Here is a 14,864-nt window from a genome sequence, read left to right as displayed (position 1 = left end):
CAACACTGAGGCGGGCGGGCCAGGGCTTGCTTAGCCTGCTAGGCCCGGGAAACAGGTTCCCCGGAGACTGGGCCAGAGGAGGGGGGGCTGGCTTTGTTGCCACCTTCATCCAGGGGGCATGGCAGGTCTCTGAGGCCCAGGCCTCCAAGTCTGGCCTTCTAGAGGCTGAGGCTGGAAGGGCAGAGCATCTCTCAAGGTTGCCCAGCATAGCAGGCTTCTCTCACCCACCTGGAGGTAGGCCCAACAGAGGCAGACAGGAGAGACAGACAGGATGGACAGGGTCACACTTCTATCCCCCACAGCACAGTCTGGAAAAGCCAGAAGGAACAGAAACAGGCATGTGTATGGGCAGAAGCAAGGGCTGGGCCAGGTTGAAAGGCTGGGAGTGTTTTGGGGAGGAACCCCAAAGTGCTCCTGCCCACTGACAGCACCAGCCCATCACCTGGAGGTGGTGACTAGGACAAAGGGGCCCAATTCCTTCCCAGTTATAACCCTTGTGGTTGGGTTTTGTAGCATCTCAGAAGCTCTGGGAGGCTGAGCCATGAGTGTATGACCCAAGACCATATGGCCAGGATGTCATCCCAAGGGTCTATCTTATAGGTACTCAGAGACCATCTTGAAAGGGAGAGGGGGCTACACCAGGAGGCTAGGTCAGAGGAGAAACCGGACCTGGCCTAACCATCTCTGTGTCCACCCTCACCTTGTATATCCGGACCAGAACCAGGAATGTCCATGAGAGCTGGAGGAGAAGCATGCCTGAGATCGAGTGTCCTGCAGAGGAGGCAGAGAGGCATGGCATGGCAGGGTGGGGGGTCAGCCTGGCCTGGCTGTTTCACTTCAGGTGACCCCACAGGGCATCTGAGGTGGCTCTCAGGTGGAGATAGCAGCCAAGCAAGGAGCTTGCTTTTGGAGAGCAAGACAGGAGGACTCTGGGTGTCAGCTGAGTGTTTGGTGGGGGCAGCCAGTCCAGAGGAGCTAGGTGGTAAGACCAGGAGTTGGCTCTTGGCCTCTTGGTTCTTGGCTCATGTTCCCTCTTGGATCTGGTGCTGCAGGGATTTGCTCTCTTATTCATTCAATAAAGATTTATTGAACTCTGGAAGTGCTGCGCCGGGCTCCAGCACTCATTGCCAGCCCTGAGCGCCTGCCTTGGTTATAGACCCTTGGCTCCATGTGGGCCCCACAGCCTGGCCCTTCCCTCCTGGAGCCTTCCCATAACTCCTGAAAAGACCAATTTTTTCTAACCCCACAGCCCAGTGGCTACAGGCCTCATGCCACTTCTCTCAGTATTCTCTCCTTTATCCGAATAGTGGGGACTCAGGAGGAACTGCGAAGTACCTGGAGGTAAATAACCATAAATTCTGCTGGCACACAGGGCCCCCCAACCTGGCACCCAGGGTTGGTGTCAAGGCATCTTTGGATGCTTACATTAAAGGATAATTGTAGGAGGGCCCACTATATTCCTCCCAATAATGCATATTTCATATGTATAATAATGTAAGTAGGGATAGAAAATGGCCAACTCAGCATGGACACCAGATGGGGGTGCAGTGTGGCTTCACTACTGCAATGAGAATTGCTTTTCTTTCTCTCTTTCTTTCTTTCTTTTTTTCTTTCTTTCTTTCTTTCAAGATTTTTTTTAAAGATTTTTATTTTATTTATTCATGAGAGACACGGGGAGAGAGAGAGAGAGAGAGGGTCAGATATATAGGCAAAGGGAGAAGCAGGCTCCATGCAGGGAGCCCGACGTGGGACTCGATCCAGGGACTCCAGGATCACACCCTGGGCCAAAGGCAGGCGCTAAACCGCTGAGCCACCCAGGGATCCTTTTTTTTTTTTTTTTTTTTTTAAGATTTTATTTATTTACGAGAGAGAGAGAGAGAGAGACAGAGACAGAGACAGAGACAGAGACATAGGCAGAGGGAGGAGAAGCAGGCTCCATGCAAGGAGCCTGATATGGGATTAGATCCTGGGACTCCAGGATCACACCCTGAGCAAAAGGCAGATGCTCAACCACTGAGCCACCCAGGTGTCCCAAGAATTTCTTTTATTTCTATCTATTACTCAGCCTTCTCAAATTGTTTAGAAGACAACTGGCATTCCATTGTGAGGTGGAGATAGGTCTCTTCCCTCTCCCTGTCTCCGCACCCCCCTTCAGAAGGGCTTCATGCACTAGGTCCATTCTATGTGTTTGAGTAGAGATCCATGGACAATTCAATTGAGTCTCTTTTCTTCCCAACCTAGCACCCTGGAGCCTTCAGTAAGTCTTAACAGTTCTGCTTCAGTGACATGATGATGATCATGCTGGGGATGGTGACAGGGGTGGCTAGGGAGACTGGGGGTGAAGGGGAATAGGAGAATGTGGAAGAGTTGGTGTTGGAAACCATAGTGATGGTGATGTAAGCTGCACTGGTAATGGGGGTGCAGTGGTGGTGACTTCAGGGGTGACCCTGGTCCAGAGGAGTAGGGATTATCACAGTGTTAATCGTGTTAAAACACGATTATCACAGTGTTTTAAATGAGACATAATGGGATGCCTGGGTGGCTCAGCAGTTGAGCATCTGTCTTCAGCTCAGGGTGGCTCCTGGAGTCCAGGATCAAGTTCTGCGTCGGGCTTCCTGCATGGAGCCTACTTCTCCCTCTGCCTGTGTCTCTGCCTCTTTCTCTCTCTCTCTCTCTGTGTCTCTCATGAATAAATAAATAAAATATTTTTTAAAAATAAATGAGGGCAGCCCCAGTGGCGCAGTGGTTTGGCACTGCCTGCAGCCCAAGGCGTGATCCTGGAGACCCTGGATCGAGTACCACGTCGGGCTCTCTGCATGGAGCCTGCTTCTCCCTCTGCCTGTGTCTCTGCCTCTCTCTGCGTGTGTGTGTCTATGAATAAATAAATAAAATCTTTAAAAAAATAAAAATAAATGAGACATAACAGAGAAGAAGGGTGTAGGTACTGTCACTGTAGCCAGCATAATCCAGGCTGGTGTGTCCTTGCTTCAAATGGTCTCTGCTTGGAGCATGTGGGCCAGCATTCCAAATCCAGTCCAGGAGACCCTCACCTGGGTTCTAAACATCCCACCTGATCCTACATTCACAGTCAACCAGTCAGTAGGTCAGAAGGAGAGATGCCTTCTTCCTGCCTTAGCCAGGAAGAGAAGGGGGAGGAGGAAGAGAGTGAAGAGGAGGGGAAGGAAGAGAAAGAGACAGGAGAGAAAAGAAAGGAGAGAGGAGAAAGGAGAGGACAGGAGAGGGGAGAAAGAGGGAGAAAAGAAGACAGGAAGAGGAGGGAATAGAAGAGGGATGGAGAGGAGGAAGGAGAGGACAAAGAGGGCCTGTGCCCCTTGGGACCTCAGCTAAGTGCATGGGGCAGGGCTGACACTGCGGTCCTGGCTGGTGAAGCTATGGTCTTGGGAGTTGGGTTGGGTGTCAGGTCCCTTCCTGGGATCAGGGTAGGCATTTGGCTCAGTTGCTGGGCCCTGGGGTCATCATGAGGCCAAAATGTCCCTTTCGGGAGAGGAGGCCCAGCCTATCTGGCTTCTCTGGCCGTATGGAACTGTAAGGAGTGGGTCTGTGAGGCTGCTGGTTTGAAATAGGGCTGGAGGCTGGGGAATCACAAGTAGCCCTTGGGTGGTTGGAGAGCAGTGAGGCTGGGCTGCTGCGACCTGGCGGGGCTGGAGGCGGCGAGCGTGTCCGGCGGTGGTGCCAGCCGTCCCAGGGGCTGCACCGCCACCTGCTGAGCGGCTGGGGCAGTCCTGGGTCCTATACTGCGGGACTCAGGCGCGGGGCCCGGCGCGGCCCGCAGCAAGTGGGAAGGAGTGACACGGCAGTGTGTGCGCAGGTGAGCGCAGGCTCGGTGCTCCCCGGCGCGCCCGCCCTTCCCGCCAGGGAGTTGAGTGCCCGGGTAAACACCAGGCGCGGTGCGCGCGGTGTATCCACGGAGAGACAAAGCCAGGGCGGGGCGGGGGCGCCGCCCGCGAAGCCGGGGCGGGGGCGCGGGGTGCAGATTGGTCTCCCCTGGCTCGGGTTGCCCCACCGCCCGGGAGCCCCGAGCCCGGCTCGCGGACAGGTGGAGCGGGGGGCGGGGCGGCGGCCGGGCGGGTCCCGCCCCGGGGGTGGGGCCGGGCGGGGCGGGCGGGGCGGGGCCGCGCTATGCAAATGTCGCCCACGGGCGGCCAATTGCCGGCGCTCCCCGCGCGGCTCCGAGCGCCCCGTCCCGCCGGCGGCCGCGAGACCAGAGCGAGCTAGCGAGCGAACGGCCGCGGTCAGGCCAGCCCCGAGCGCAGCGCAGGGCCAGGGCGCGCCGCGAGCAGCGGCGCAGCCCAGCGCGGCCGCCCGGCCCCAGGCCAGCCAGCAGGCGAGCACCGCCGGGCCGAGCCAAGCGCAGCGCCCCGGAGCCGAGCGCGCGCCGTCGCCCGCGCCCCGCGCCGGGGAATGCGCCCTCGGCGCGCCGGCCAGGGGGCGCCCGCAGCCCACCCGGGGGGAGGCGGCCCCGAGCGCCCCTGAGCCTTCCCATGGCCCGGGCTGGGGCCCGGGGCCTCGGCTGCTGACGCGCCCGAAGCCCGGGGAACCCGTTAAAGCCGGGCCGCGGCGTCGACCCCGGCTCAGGCACAGAGGCGAGAGGGCGCGGGCAGGGCCATGGCCCCGGGGGGCCGCTAGCGCTGGCCGGCCCGACCCGGAGCCGCTCAGCCGCCGCCGCCGCCGCCGCCGCCGCCCCCGCCGCCCGGGAGCCCAGGCCCCGCCGCCGCGGAGGAGGTGAGTGCGGCGGGGAAGCGGGAGGGAGCGGGCAGGCGGCCGGGCCACCCCGCGATCCCTCCGGGACCTGCGGCACTGCAACTCTGCGGAAGTGTCCGGGGCGCGGGACTCGGGGAGGCCGGGGGCTTCCCGGGGACGCAGGGGCGGTGGGACTTGAGTGGGCGCTGTACCTGTTCGGGCTGCCCCGACCCTTATCGGTGCGACGTGGGCATGTGGCGATGGTGTGCCCTGCGGGGTCACCAGTGTGCAAAACAACTTTTTCTCCTAAGATTCTGGGTGTGTGTGGGGTGTCCCATGCGCCCCCCGCCCCCCCCACGTTCCTGGAGCAGGAGTACGACTGCCCCTTCTCCTGGCTCAGCTCTTTCCCACCAATGCCTCAGGCAGAGGGCTCTTCCACGTAGCCTGTGCCTGGCCTGCCTCAGTGTCCCCATCCAGATCGTCTGCTCTAAGAGAAGAGCTACACCGGCAGCCCCCACGTGGAGGGGGGACTGATCAGCAAGGCAGGAGGACCTCCAGCCCTGAAGGTTTTCTCCCAACTCTGTGCTAGCCCCTTGACCCCCCAGATGCCAGCTTGGGTTTGCTTTTCCAGCAGGGACTCTTGCTTGGCTTAGGGGCCTGTGTGAGGAGGTGTAGAAGATCTGGGAAAGCCTGCAGTTAAGCCCCCCACTTGGGCAGGCTGGGGCCCCAGGGGTGAAATGGAGCAGGGGACTCCAGAAGCTTGGTGGGCTCACCTAGAACAGGTGAGACCAGAGAGTGTCAAGGTGGCCCAGGAATGAGGCAGGCCTGGCGGGATGGGTCAACTGGAGCTAAGGCTGAGGTCCTGGCTGCTTAAATAACTTGTAATTCTTGAGATAGCTTTTGAGAACACTATCCCATGAGCACGTGGGGGGGGGGTGACCTGAAGGCACTGGTGTGTCCACTCTGGAGCTGGGCCAGGTTGGGGGTTCCTGTCTTCCTGAATTCACCCAGATTGTCTCCCAGAAGCCTCTGTCCTAGTTGCAGAGATAGGAAAACTGTATCCAGGGGTTGGGAGGCTCATCCCAGGCCCGGGGGTTGGATGGAGCCGGGGCCGGGTTGGATGGAGCCGGGGCCTTTTCCGAGGCTGCCCGGGAAGTGTGCCTAGATCCCTGGGATAAGGTGTGCTGGAAGGCCAGGGCCCTGGGCAAGCCTATCCCTGCTGCTGACCCTCGGTTCTGAAGGAGCCAGGCCCGGAAGTGTGGGAGGTGTGGGGAGAGAAGACCAGCAGCCTAGCCTCAGTGCCCCCCATGTTCTGGTAGGCATATCTTGGTGGGGAGGATGAGGCTGAGCCCAGGTGACCTTGACTGGGAAACCCCTGACCATGAGAGGGGGTTTTCAATCCCACCTATGGTGGGGTGGCTCTGCTTCCTGGTCCTTGGGGTATTGGGGGAGGGGGAAAGCCAAGAAGCCAGAAAGGAGCTCTGGCCTGCGGGGGTGGGGGGTGGGGGGTGGGTACCATAGGGCTAGGGTGCTGGTAATAATTTCATCTCCATGTTCCCCCGCAGCCCCTGCTCCTGCCTGCCTTCCATCCAGGCAGTTCTTAGCTCAGAGGAGCTAATCTCTCTCCTCTGAGGCCGGCTCTTCACCCCCCACCCCCCCTACAAGCCTGGGAGGTCTGGATCAGGCTGGACGATTCGACCACCTAGCCCCCTGCCCTACCCCCAGGTGCCTCCAGACCCCCTTGTCTGGCCGCCCCTTCTCTGCACCCCTTGCCAGCCCCAGCTCCTCGGTTCTTTGTTCGAACGTCTTTCCTCCGTCCCTCCCTCTCTCCTCCCTCTCTCCTCCTCCCTCCCGCCTGCCTCCCTCCCTTGCTCCCTCCCGCCAGGCTTCTTTCCTTCTTTCTCTGCTCTCCTCCTGGTGGGCTCCCAGGTGGCGGTGGCTGTTCCTTCTCTGTCCACCCACCTGGCTCGCCTGACTGGGGGCTCCTTTGGGGCTGGGGCTAAGTGGAGTGCATTTAGGGGCTGGCAGAGGGGAAGTGACTGTGGAAACCTCTCTCTGTCCCTCTCTTCCTCTCATCCCCTCTCTCTTCTCTCCTCTCTTCCTTCCCCTATGCTGCCAAAGAGGGGTCCTGGACTGGGATCTGAGGCCCCAGCAGACTTCAACATCCCCCACTCACTCCTTTAAAGGGCTAGAGCATTGTGGGAGGTCCCTGTAGGGGCCCCAGTGGGGCAAAGCCCTCCACCCTCCTGGCTACCTTGGGGGACTCTAAAGCTGTCCCTGGTGACCCTGACCTTGTTACCATGAAAATGGATGCAGGAGAAATGAGGTCATGAGGGGGTTGTGAGTCATCCTGAGCCCCCTGATACATAGGATCAAAGATCTCTGAGGGACCCGGACTGCATCCTGCACCCCTAAGCCAGGACTGTGTTCCCCAGCTTCTTTCAGCCCCACCCCACTAGCAGGTCAAGTTCTTAAGCAAACACATGCTTGTGAGGACGTGTGTGGGCATGCAAGTGTGGACGTGTGTACATCCACAACTGTTAGTGGGGGCCCCCTGGGTGCACCCGAGGGTGATGGTGGCTGCTTAGCCCTTTCTCCTGCCTGCCCCCCCTCACCAGAGCCTTCAGATTCACTCAGCACCAGCTTTGTATGCCCGCAGACTGGGGGAGGGGCTGGTTCCAGTCTCCCCTCCCTCAGCCAGCCTCCCCAGGAGGGAGCATCTGTGATGGGGGATCTTGAAGGAATTTGAGAGGTGTGTCAGGCCCTCTAGAGAGGGTGTTCCCGCTGAGGGCACCACCTGGGGAACAGGCCAGGAGCCCTGAAGCTGTACTTCCTGTCTGAAGAACCACCAGTGGTTTGTCCTGGCAGGAGAGGCAAGGGCTCCGGGGAGGCGAGGCGAGTGTGGGGAGGGCCTCGGGGTCTGTTGAGTGGGGCCTGACAGATGTGGAGGCTGGGCCTTGCCTCAGCATATGTCAACCAGTGCAAGGGATTAACAGGCTGCTACCTCTCACCCTCACTCCAGGGTCCTAGAAATGGGCCTAGGGTCCTGCATCCCGTGGGAAAGGGGAATTGACAGGGCAGATCCAGAGGATGGGGCTCACATTCTCATTCTCTGTGCCCCCACCCCCAGTGTATCTGAGGGGAGGGGGAATTGGCGCTGATTTTTGCCGGGAGGGAGCAATATGTTCCGACAACTGGTGCTGGGCTGCGTTTACCCAACAGCCAGTCTGCCTGGGGAGACAATATTGGAAAAACATAATATCGAAAGTTGGACCTGCTGGGGGTATGGGAGTTCTGCTGGGGACACTGAGGTTGGCTCAGACCCTGCCCCAGGCCTGCTGGCTATCCTAGCTCCCCTCTCTTTGCCCTCTAGAGGCAGAGCTGGAACTTTACCTGGCAGGAAGTCCTTCTGTACATCTGACCTGGATCCCTCCTGCTGTGATTTCAGTAAAAGTAGACCCTGCTATTCTTTGCCTCTCCTTTTCTGGCTGCTGTCTCTTCCACTTTAGGCTGTCTATGTGGGTCTTACTTATCCTCCACTCTTCTCCCATGCCCTCCACCCCAGGAATCAGGTCCGGATTTTCTTGTATGGGGAGAAGAGGTTTGGCTGGAGCAGGCAGGGCTGGATCCAGCTCTTCCCCCATTTCTTGAGGAGCAGCCCATTTGGTTGGAGGTGGGCACTGAGGAGAGAGGCTACTGGGAACTGGAGGAAGCTGTAAGATGGCCTGTTTGAGCCAGACCCTGTGGATGGAATTTAGGATGCTGGAGGGTGGGGCATTGTTTGAATTTCCAGTGGCCCCTATTAGCTCTGGTGACCCCAGGCTGCACCTGGCTGCTTGGTCTCCAGGCCTGTTGACTACACCTTTGCAGACAAAGGCAGGGACAGGAAAGCATGTAGGGTTTGCACACTGGGGCATTCATAGCTACAGGCTGAGGGTGTGGACAAGGAGAGTTGGTAGGGCAGGACACCCCCATCTGCCTTACACATTTCTGATATGGATTCCCCCTTCCCAGGTGTCCAGAAAGCCCAGCCAGTGTCCTGGGCCCTAGGCCCCTCCCACGATGCCTGTCGCTGGTCTCCTCCTCTGGGCTTCCCTACTGACTGGGGCCTGGCCAGCCACCCCAAACCAGGACCACCTCCCGGCCATGCCCCGTGTCCGGCTCTCATTCAAAGGTAAGAGACTGCCTTGCCGTTGCCCAGCATCATCCTCTGTCCATAGCACTTGGCCCGCTGCAGAGGCGACAGGAAGAGGCAGGCAGAAAAAGATACTTTGTGCAGCCCACGCGGGTCACCCTGGGTATGTGGGTGGGGAGGAGAGGACCGTGGTAACTTGCCAGGAAAGACTAGAAAGTGGGCCATGTAGACATTTCAGGGATGTCTTCTGAGTCTGGGCCCCTTCTTGAGGCAGAATGTGGGGTCTCTGGCTGGGCGACATAGGGTCTGCAAAGCACCTCCCTCGGTGTGTTAGACAACTGAGGAAGAGAGATGCCACTTCTTCACACTTGTGTTTGTGGAAGCCCTTCCTTGCCACGGTTCTGCATCTGGTCCTGCCCTGGGTGGCCCCTGAGGTGGAGGCTCAGGCAGTCAGGCAGCACTTGAGGCCGCAGAAAGCTGGAGGAGCAGGTGTGGGTCTCCATGTGGGAGGGGTTCCCGGAGAGCAGGGAGGGTGCTGCTGGGTGGGAGGGGAGGGGAGGGGAGGGGAGGCCACCTGGCAAGTTCAGGGACAGCGCATGCTATGTGACAGGTCTGAGTTCCTGAGCTCCCCAATGAGCGCTTTGCTTTGGGAGGCACTGGAAGGCTTTAATGGTGGGTTGGGGTCTGGAAAGTGAGAGACAGGCCCCTCAGCTCCATCACCTTTGTACCTTACCCACCGGCAGGTGAACACACATGGCACACACTCGGGTCCAAGTGTCACTAGCCACTTTCTCAAAGGTGTGTGTGTGATCAGAAGACTCCCCCCGCACCCCTGCCTACGGAAAGGGGATGCTGGGACCTGGGGGACCTATGGTCACTGCTGACTTCTCCTCTGGCCCAAGGTCACTTTGTCCAGCCGCCTGCCTGGGGTGGGGCTGACTTCGCCCTGGCTTGCCAGATTTCCGGGCACATATATTGGGGTGAAAGGCTGGGCTGACTTTTCCTTCCTCAGGTTTGGCTGAGGTCCAGCCTCTACCTCACCACGTTCCCATGTCCCCTTGTCCCCATGTCCCCAGCAGAGCTCCTCCCCTGTCCTCATCCCACCCTGTGAGTTGATAGGGGGATTGGGGAGTGAATTTCTGAGGATGTGCCTGGAAGGAGTCCAGCGTGGGGCCTGAGGAATGGGCGGAAGTGTGATGGGTTTAGTTGTAAGAGCACCCCTGGCCCCCAGGCCTGGGAAGGGGAGAGGTTTATTATGCTGATAACTCCACCCTTCCCCAGCGCATTTCCTCAGAGCAGATTAATAAATCTTGAAGGGGCTTGGCCCTCCTCTCCCTGCCTTCCCAGCCCAGGATGCTGGCAAGGGGAGCAGAGTGTCCCCTCCTCACACAGGGGAAGGAAACAGGGGCTTGTCTCCATACCCCTGGGATCCTAGAACCCAGACATCCATTCTGGGTGTTATATTTGCCATCACCCAGAGACCCATGAGGGGAAGCAGGAGGGATAAGACACAGGGAGGTCCTCTGGACGCATCTTTTAAACCTTAGACCTCCAGAGACAGAGGGCCTAAGACTTTTGTTCCTGTTTTCCAGAGAGAGAAACCGAGTCTCAGGCAAGGGTAGGGCCAAGGTCAGGCAGGAGGCAGAGACGAGGCCAGAAATAGAACCCTGGTGTCCTGGCCTTGCTGACGCCCACATCAGTCAGGTCGATTCCTTCTCAATTAGCTCTGAAGCCGACACCCGCGGTGACTAAAAGCCTGGCTTGCTGGCAGCCATCCTGTGGTGCTGACTGCTATGGCAGCCTGTGGTGGGGCCATAGGAGGCCTGGGGCCACCCCATCCCAGGCCCCTGTGCCCTCATACACACAGGCTTCCCTGCCTTGAATGACCTTCCCCATTCCCCACTCACCATATGGCCTAGTTGTGGCTTAGATGTCACTTAGTTTAGCAGATGCTTGAGTCCCCACTCTGCACCAGGCCCGGTGCTGAGTACCAGGGAGTCTGCAGTGAACAAGATGGTGAGCTCACTGTTACACTGGCTGAAAAGATAATGGACACCCAGTTGGTCAGTACCAGCCAGGAGCCCCGCACTTCCTGCGCCCCGGGCGCTGTGCATCCCCTCATGCTGGATGGCCTCAGCCTGGTCAGGTACACAGAGTGATGCTCAGTAAGGAGTAGGTCCTCACCAAGCATCTATAGAGTGGTTACCAACACCCATAGAAACTGGGATTTTGGACAGCCTGGGTGGCTCAGTGGTTTAGCACTGCCTTCAGCCCAGAGCATGATCCTGGAGACCCAGGATCAAGTCCCATGTCGGGTTCCCTGCATGGAGCCTGCTTCTCCCTCTGCCTGTGTCTCTGCCTCTCTCTATCTCTCTCTGTGTGTATCTCACGAATAAATAAATAAAATCTTAAAAAAAAAAAGAAAAGAAAAGAAAAGAAAAGAAACTGGGATTTCACAACCAGGCCAGGAACTGGGAAGGAGGTGGAGGCCCCTTCTCCTGGGTACACATGAGGGGCACAGAGAGGATTGTTCTCAGAAGCACCGGTGGTCACTCTTGCTCTTTGCCTCAGTTTCTCCATCTGTGCCTTGCCTGGATATAGCAGTGCATACCAGGCCTCAGGGACTCGGCCTAGGCTCCTCCCCTCCCCTCCCCTGAGTCCTGCTGCCTTCGGGAGGTGCTAGTTCCTGCCTGGTTGGGCCAGACCCTGCAAGCTGGAGGTGCTGGCATGAGGGGCCACGCTGTCCGGAGCAGCTAAAGGAACAAAAGCAGGAACTGGTCCAGGCTTGGTCTTGCTGCCTATGCATCCGCCTGGGCACCCCAGCCAGGCCTAAGGCTGAAAGGGTGGAAGGGAGATGGGGCCCAGAGTTCAGTTAGAGTCGAGGTCGGAGTGAGGGAAGGCAAGGTGGAGGGTGCTCCTATGGCTCATCTCCTGAGCTTCCATTATTAGCACAACCAAAGTTAGGCAGAAGTGAGAAGATTTCCAGGAGAGGTGAGGTGTTCCCTGATAGCTTCTGCTATCAGACGGCCTGGCCAGTAGCACCCTCTCCTCCACCCATCGTGCCCTGGAATCCCCTTAACCCCAGGGTCCCTGGCCAAACCTGGGTGGGGAAAGCTCTCCCTTCCCGTGTCCTGAGATGACCCAAGCCAGGGGGCACCCCCTCCCTCTGTAGCAGGGGGGTGTGAATGCCCTGCCAGCTCCTTTGTTCAGCTCAGGGAATGTTTACTTTATCCCGGGAAGCCACCTCCACAGTAAGCCACTGCCTGCTGCCTGGGCTGGCTTTAGTCAGGACATGGGGCCAAAGAGGCCTTTAGTGGGGGAAAGAGGTCCTATGATGACACGAGGTGGCTGGGCTACTGGGGAAACTGAAGCAGGAGTAGGGAGGTGGTGAAAAAATCAGGAAGGATGAAAGTAATAGAAATAACAGTAGGTATTCATGATGATAACCACGTGGTGTTCTCTCCAAGGCCTGAGGGGTTCTCCCTGGGTTTCCTGTGAGGCTTCCCGTCACTCAGGAGCAGGATGAAGCTGGAGCCTGGCTCTGCCTGATGTCTGAGCCTGTCCTAGGACTGAGAGAGCAAAAGGTCGGTTGAGGGAAGCAGGCACTGCTCTCCCCCATGAGCTCAGGACAGGATTCCAGGATCCTACAGCATTGGTCTTAGCCTTCCCAGCCTCATTTCCCAAGGAGATGGCTGAGGTCCCACTGGGGAGGCTTCTCATGCCCTCTGCTTATGGAAGCAACAACACTTGAGTTTGCCTGCTTCCTGTAGATCTGGCCCTCCATCACCCAGTCTTCCAATGATCATAGTCCCCTAGGAAGCTCTCTCCTTTTGGAAAGAGGAGAAGGAAAACCAGGGTCTAGGAGAGGCAAGGACTCTTGTGTCCAGAGTAGCCTTGGGATTTGGATCTTCTCTAACTCCAGGTGTAACTGACTTACTCTGTGGGGAAGGACACTCTGCAGATGGAGGGCAATGGGTGGGTGCTGGTCACTGCCTGCCCACCCACCTCAGCCCAGCCTCCAAGCCTCTGGGGCTAATGGCCCAGCATAGTGCTACTGCTTACATCATCTGTATGTGGCATCAGACAGCCAGAGTGGCCAGGCCTCCTTGTTAGGAAGTGATGACATTGGAGGTTAGGAGAGGTCGTGGTCCATTTACTTCACCCAAGGGGGAATGGAAAGTGAATATGGGTTGAGGTAGAGGTGACTTTAGCTCTGATGGAGCTAAAGCTCTGATGGATGCCCCATCCCCAAGCCTGACTGTAGGGTGAAGAGGGGGCTTGGAGCTAGGAGATTTAGCATCAGGAGAAGGAAGGAAGGGAAGGAAGTTGGGGGGCAGGGGGAGGCCCAGAAGCTTAGGGCCCAGAGGTGGTACCAGGGAGCTGAGTTGAAATCAGGTGTTCCTGACAGCTACAGTGGGATTTGGAGCTAGCAAACTGGGGAGGGGCCAATATTCCAGATAAGCCAGGAAGAGGAAGGTAGAAAGACCCAAAGCATGAACTTGAGCCCAGATTCCTGCATTTGAGATCTCAGTTTTCCAGGAAATAGGAACTGTCTTACTCCTGAGAGGGGACTTGGAAGTGGCCACTTCGGGAGTTGGGAGGTCCTGGAGGCTGACTGGCTGCCCCTTAGCTGACCAGCACTTGACACTCAGAGATAGTGGAGCAAGTCCTGGTGCATGCTGAGAACCTGTCTGAGGCCCACCCTGAGTCATCCGGGCCAGAGCCGGGGCTGTGGGACTTCTACCGTGGTCTTTCCAGGTCCAGCCAAGCCTCAAATGGGACCGCCACTAGCTGGGCCTCAGCAGCCTAGGCCTTGTCTCTGGTTCCCTGGCATGTCGCCCGCCCCTCCCTCCCTGGCTCCAGCTTTCCTTGGCACTGAGCAAGGAGCTGGTGCATGCTCAAGGAGTAAATCATGTTCCTTGGCAGCCCCCGCTGCTTCGTAATCGTAAAGAATTTAAAGAGAAACCGCCAAGATAAAAATCTCATCTCAGCCCATAAAGGTATCTTTCACTCTGTGGCTTTAGAGGCAGCAGCCTCGGAGTGGGCTCCTGGCTGTCTGCACCTGTGTGCGTGCACCTCCAACCCTGTGACCTCTCCAGAGGTGGTGGGGGCCCAGAGGGTGTCTTCAGAGCTATGGGTACTTGGCCCTGATCCCTGGGAGACCTGCTCCTTCCCAGGCATTAAATGTGGTAGAAGGCGAAGGTGGTGGTAGTGGTGTTTGAAAGGGCTGTCCCTGAAGGCAGACAGACCTCCATTCTGCCCTTGTCAGCTGTGTGACCTCAGGCAGGTGGCTTAGCCTCTTTAGAATCTGGTTCCTTCTGTGTAAGGTGGGGATAGCTGTGGCCCAGTGGAAGCGACATCCTAAGGGCTCAGGCTGCCTTGCTGGCGTCCTGGCCATGGGTAGTTCTCGAGTAGTGAACTTCTCTGTGTCCCTGCTGCATTGTCTGTAAAATGGGGATGAGAGTGGGGCTTACCTCATTGTGCTGTGGGAGGATTAACTCTGTGAGCCCAGTTACAGCCCTGGAGAAGGGCGTCTCAGTAACTAGGAGCCGCACCTAGGGTGGCAGAGGGGCTAGGGCTGGTCCTGGGAGAGGCCCAAGGAGTCCCACACTGCCTCACCCCTCCCTGTAGATTTCTAACCTTTGCTGAAGGTGACTGTGTTTGGAGAGAACTGCAGGAGGTACCCTGAGCCCTGTGCCAGGAGTGGAGTCAGGTGGAGATAGGTTGCCTCTACTGTGGGCATCCGATCAGGCTTCCTGGAGGAGGATGCATCTCAAACGGAGGAAGGGAAACTGTGGGCAGGAAGAGCAGGAACAGAGGTGAGGTGTGTGTGGCCTAACACGGAGGGGGGTGGGTGGGGGGGAGGCAAGATACCATGGAGTCTTGCTCTTGGTGCTAGGATGGAGCGTTTGTGCTTGCTCTTTGTGGGTTTTAAGTTCTTTGTTCTTCTTGGCAGAGGCATCAAGTGCATACGGTGAGGAAAATCCAATGAGAGTGGTGCACTGGGGAGGGGATGCCTTGTAGGGAG

General features: G+C 58.0%; 1 protein-coding gene across 4 annotated transcripts in view; it reads left to right on the top strand.

Moving 5' to 3' along the window:
* The first annotated feature begins 4,194 nt into the window (after nucleotides 1-4,194).
* SEMA3F (semaphorin 3F) overlaps nucleotides 4,195-14,864 on the top strand; it is a 30,304-nt gene continuing 19,634 nt past the window's right edge. For 2 of the 4 annotated variants that reach the window (XM_025455923.3, XM_025455922.3), the window contains exons 1-2: nucleotides 4,195-4,743; nucleotides 8,716-8,875. In XM_025455923.3, the coding sequence (XP_025311708.1) occupies nucleotides 8,764-8,875 (112 nt within the window). In that variant the 5' untranslated portion in view covers nucleotides 4,195-4,743; nucleotides 8,716-8,763. Of the gene's footprint in view, nucleotides 4,744-5,992; nucleotides 6,017-6,401; nucleotides 6,427-8,715; nucleotides 8,876-14,864 lie in introns of those variants that run through there. The other 2 variants (XM_035703165.2, XM_049098540.1) reach the window with 2 other exon arrangements.

The sequence above is a fragment of the Canis lupus genome, chromosome 20 (genome assembly GCF_003254725.2).
Source record: "Canis lupus dingo isolate Sandy chromosome 20, ASM325472v2, whole genome shotgun sequence".
Lineage (NCBI taxonomy): Eukaryota > Metazoa > Chordata > Mammalia > Carnivora > Canidae > Canis > Canis lupus.
Note: the sequence above shows the minus strand (reverse complement) of the source record. Positions and strands in the feature narration are given on the sequence as shown.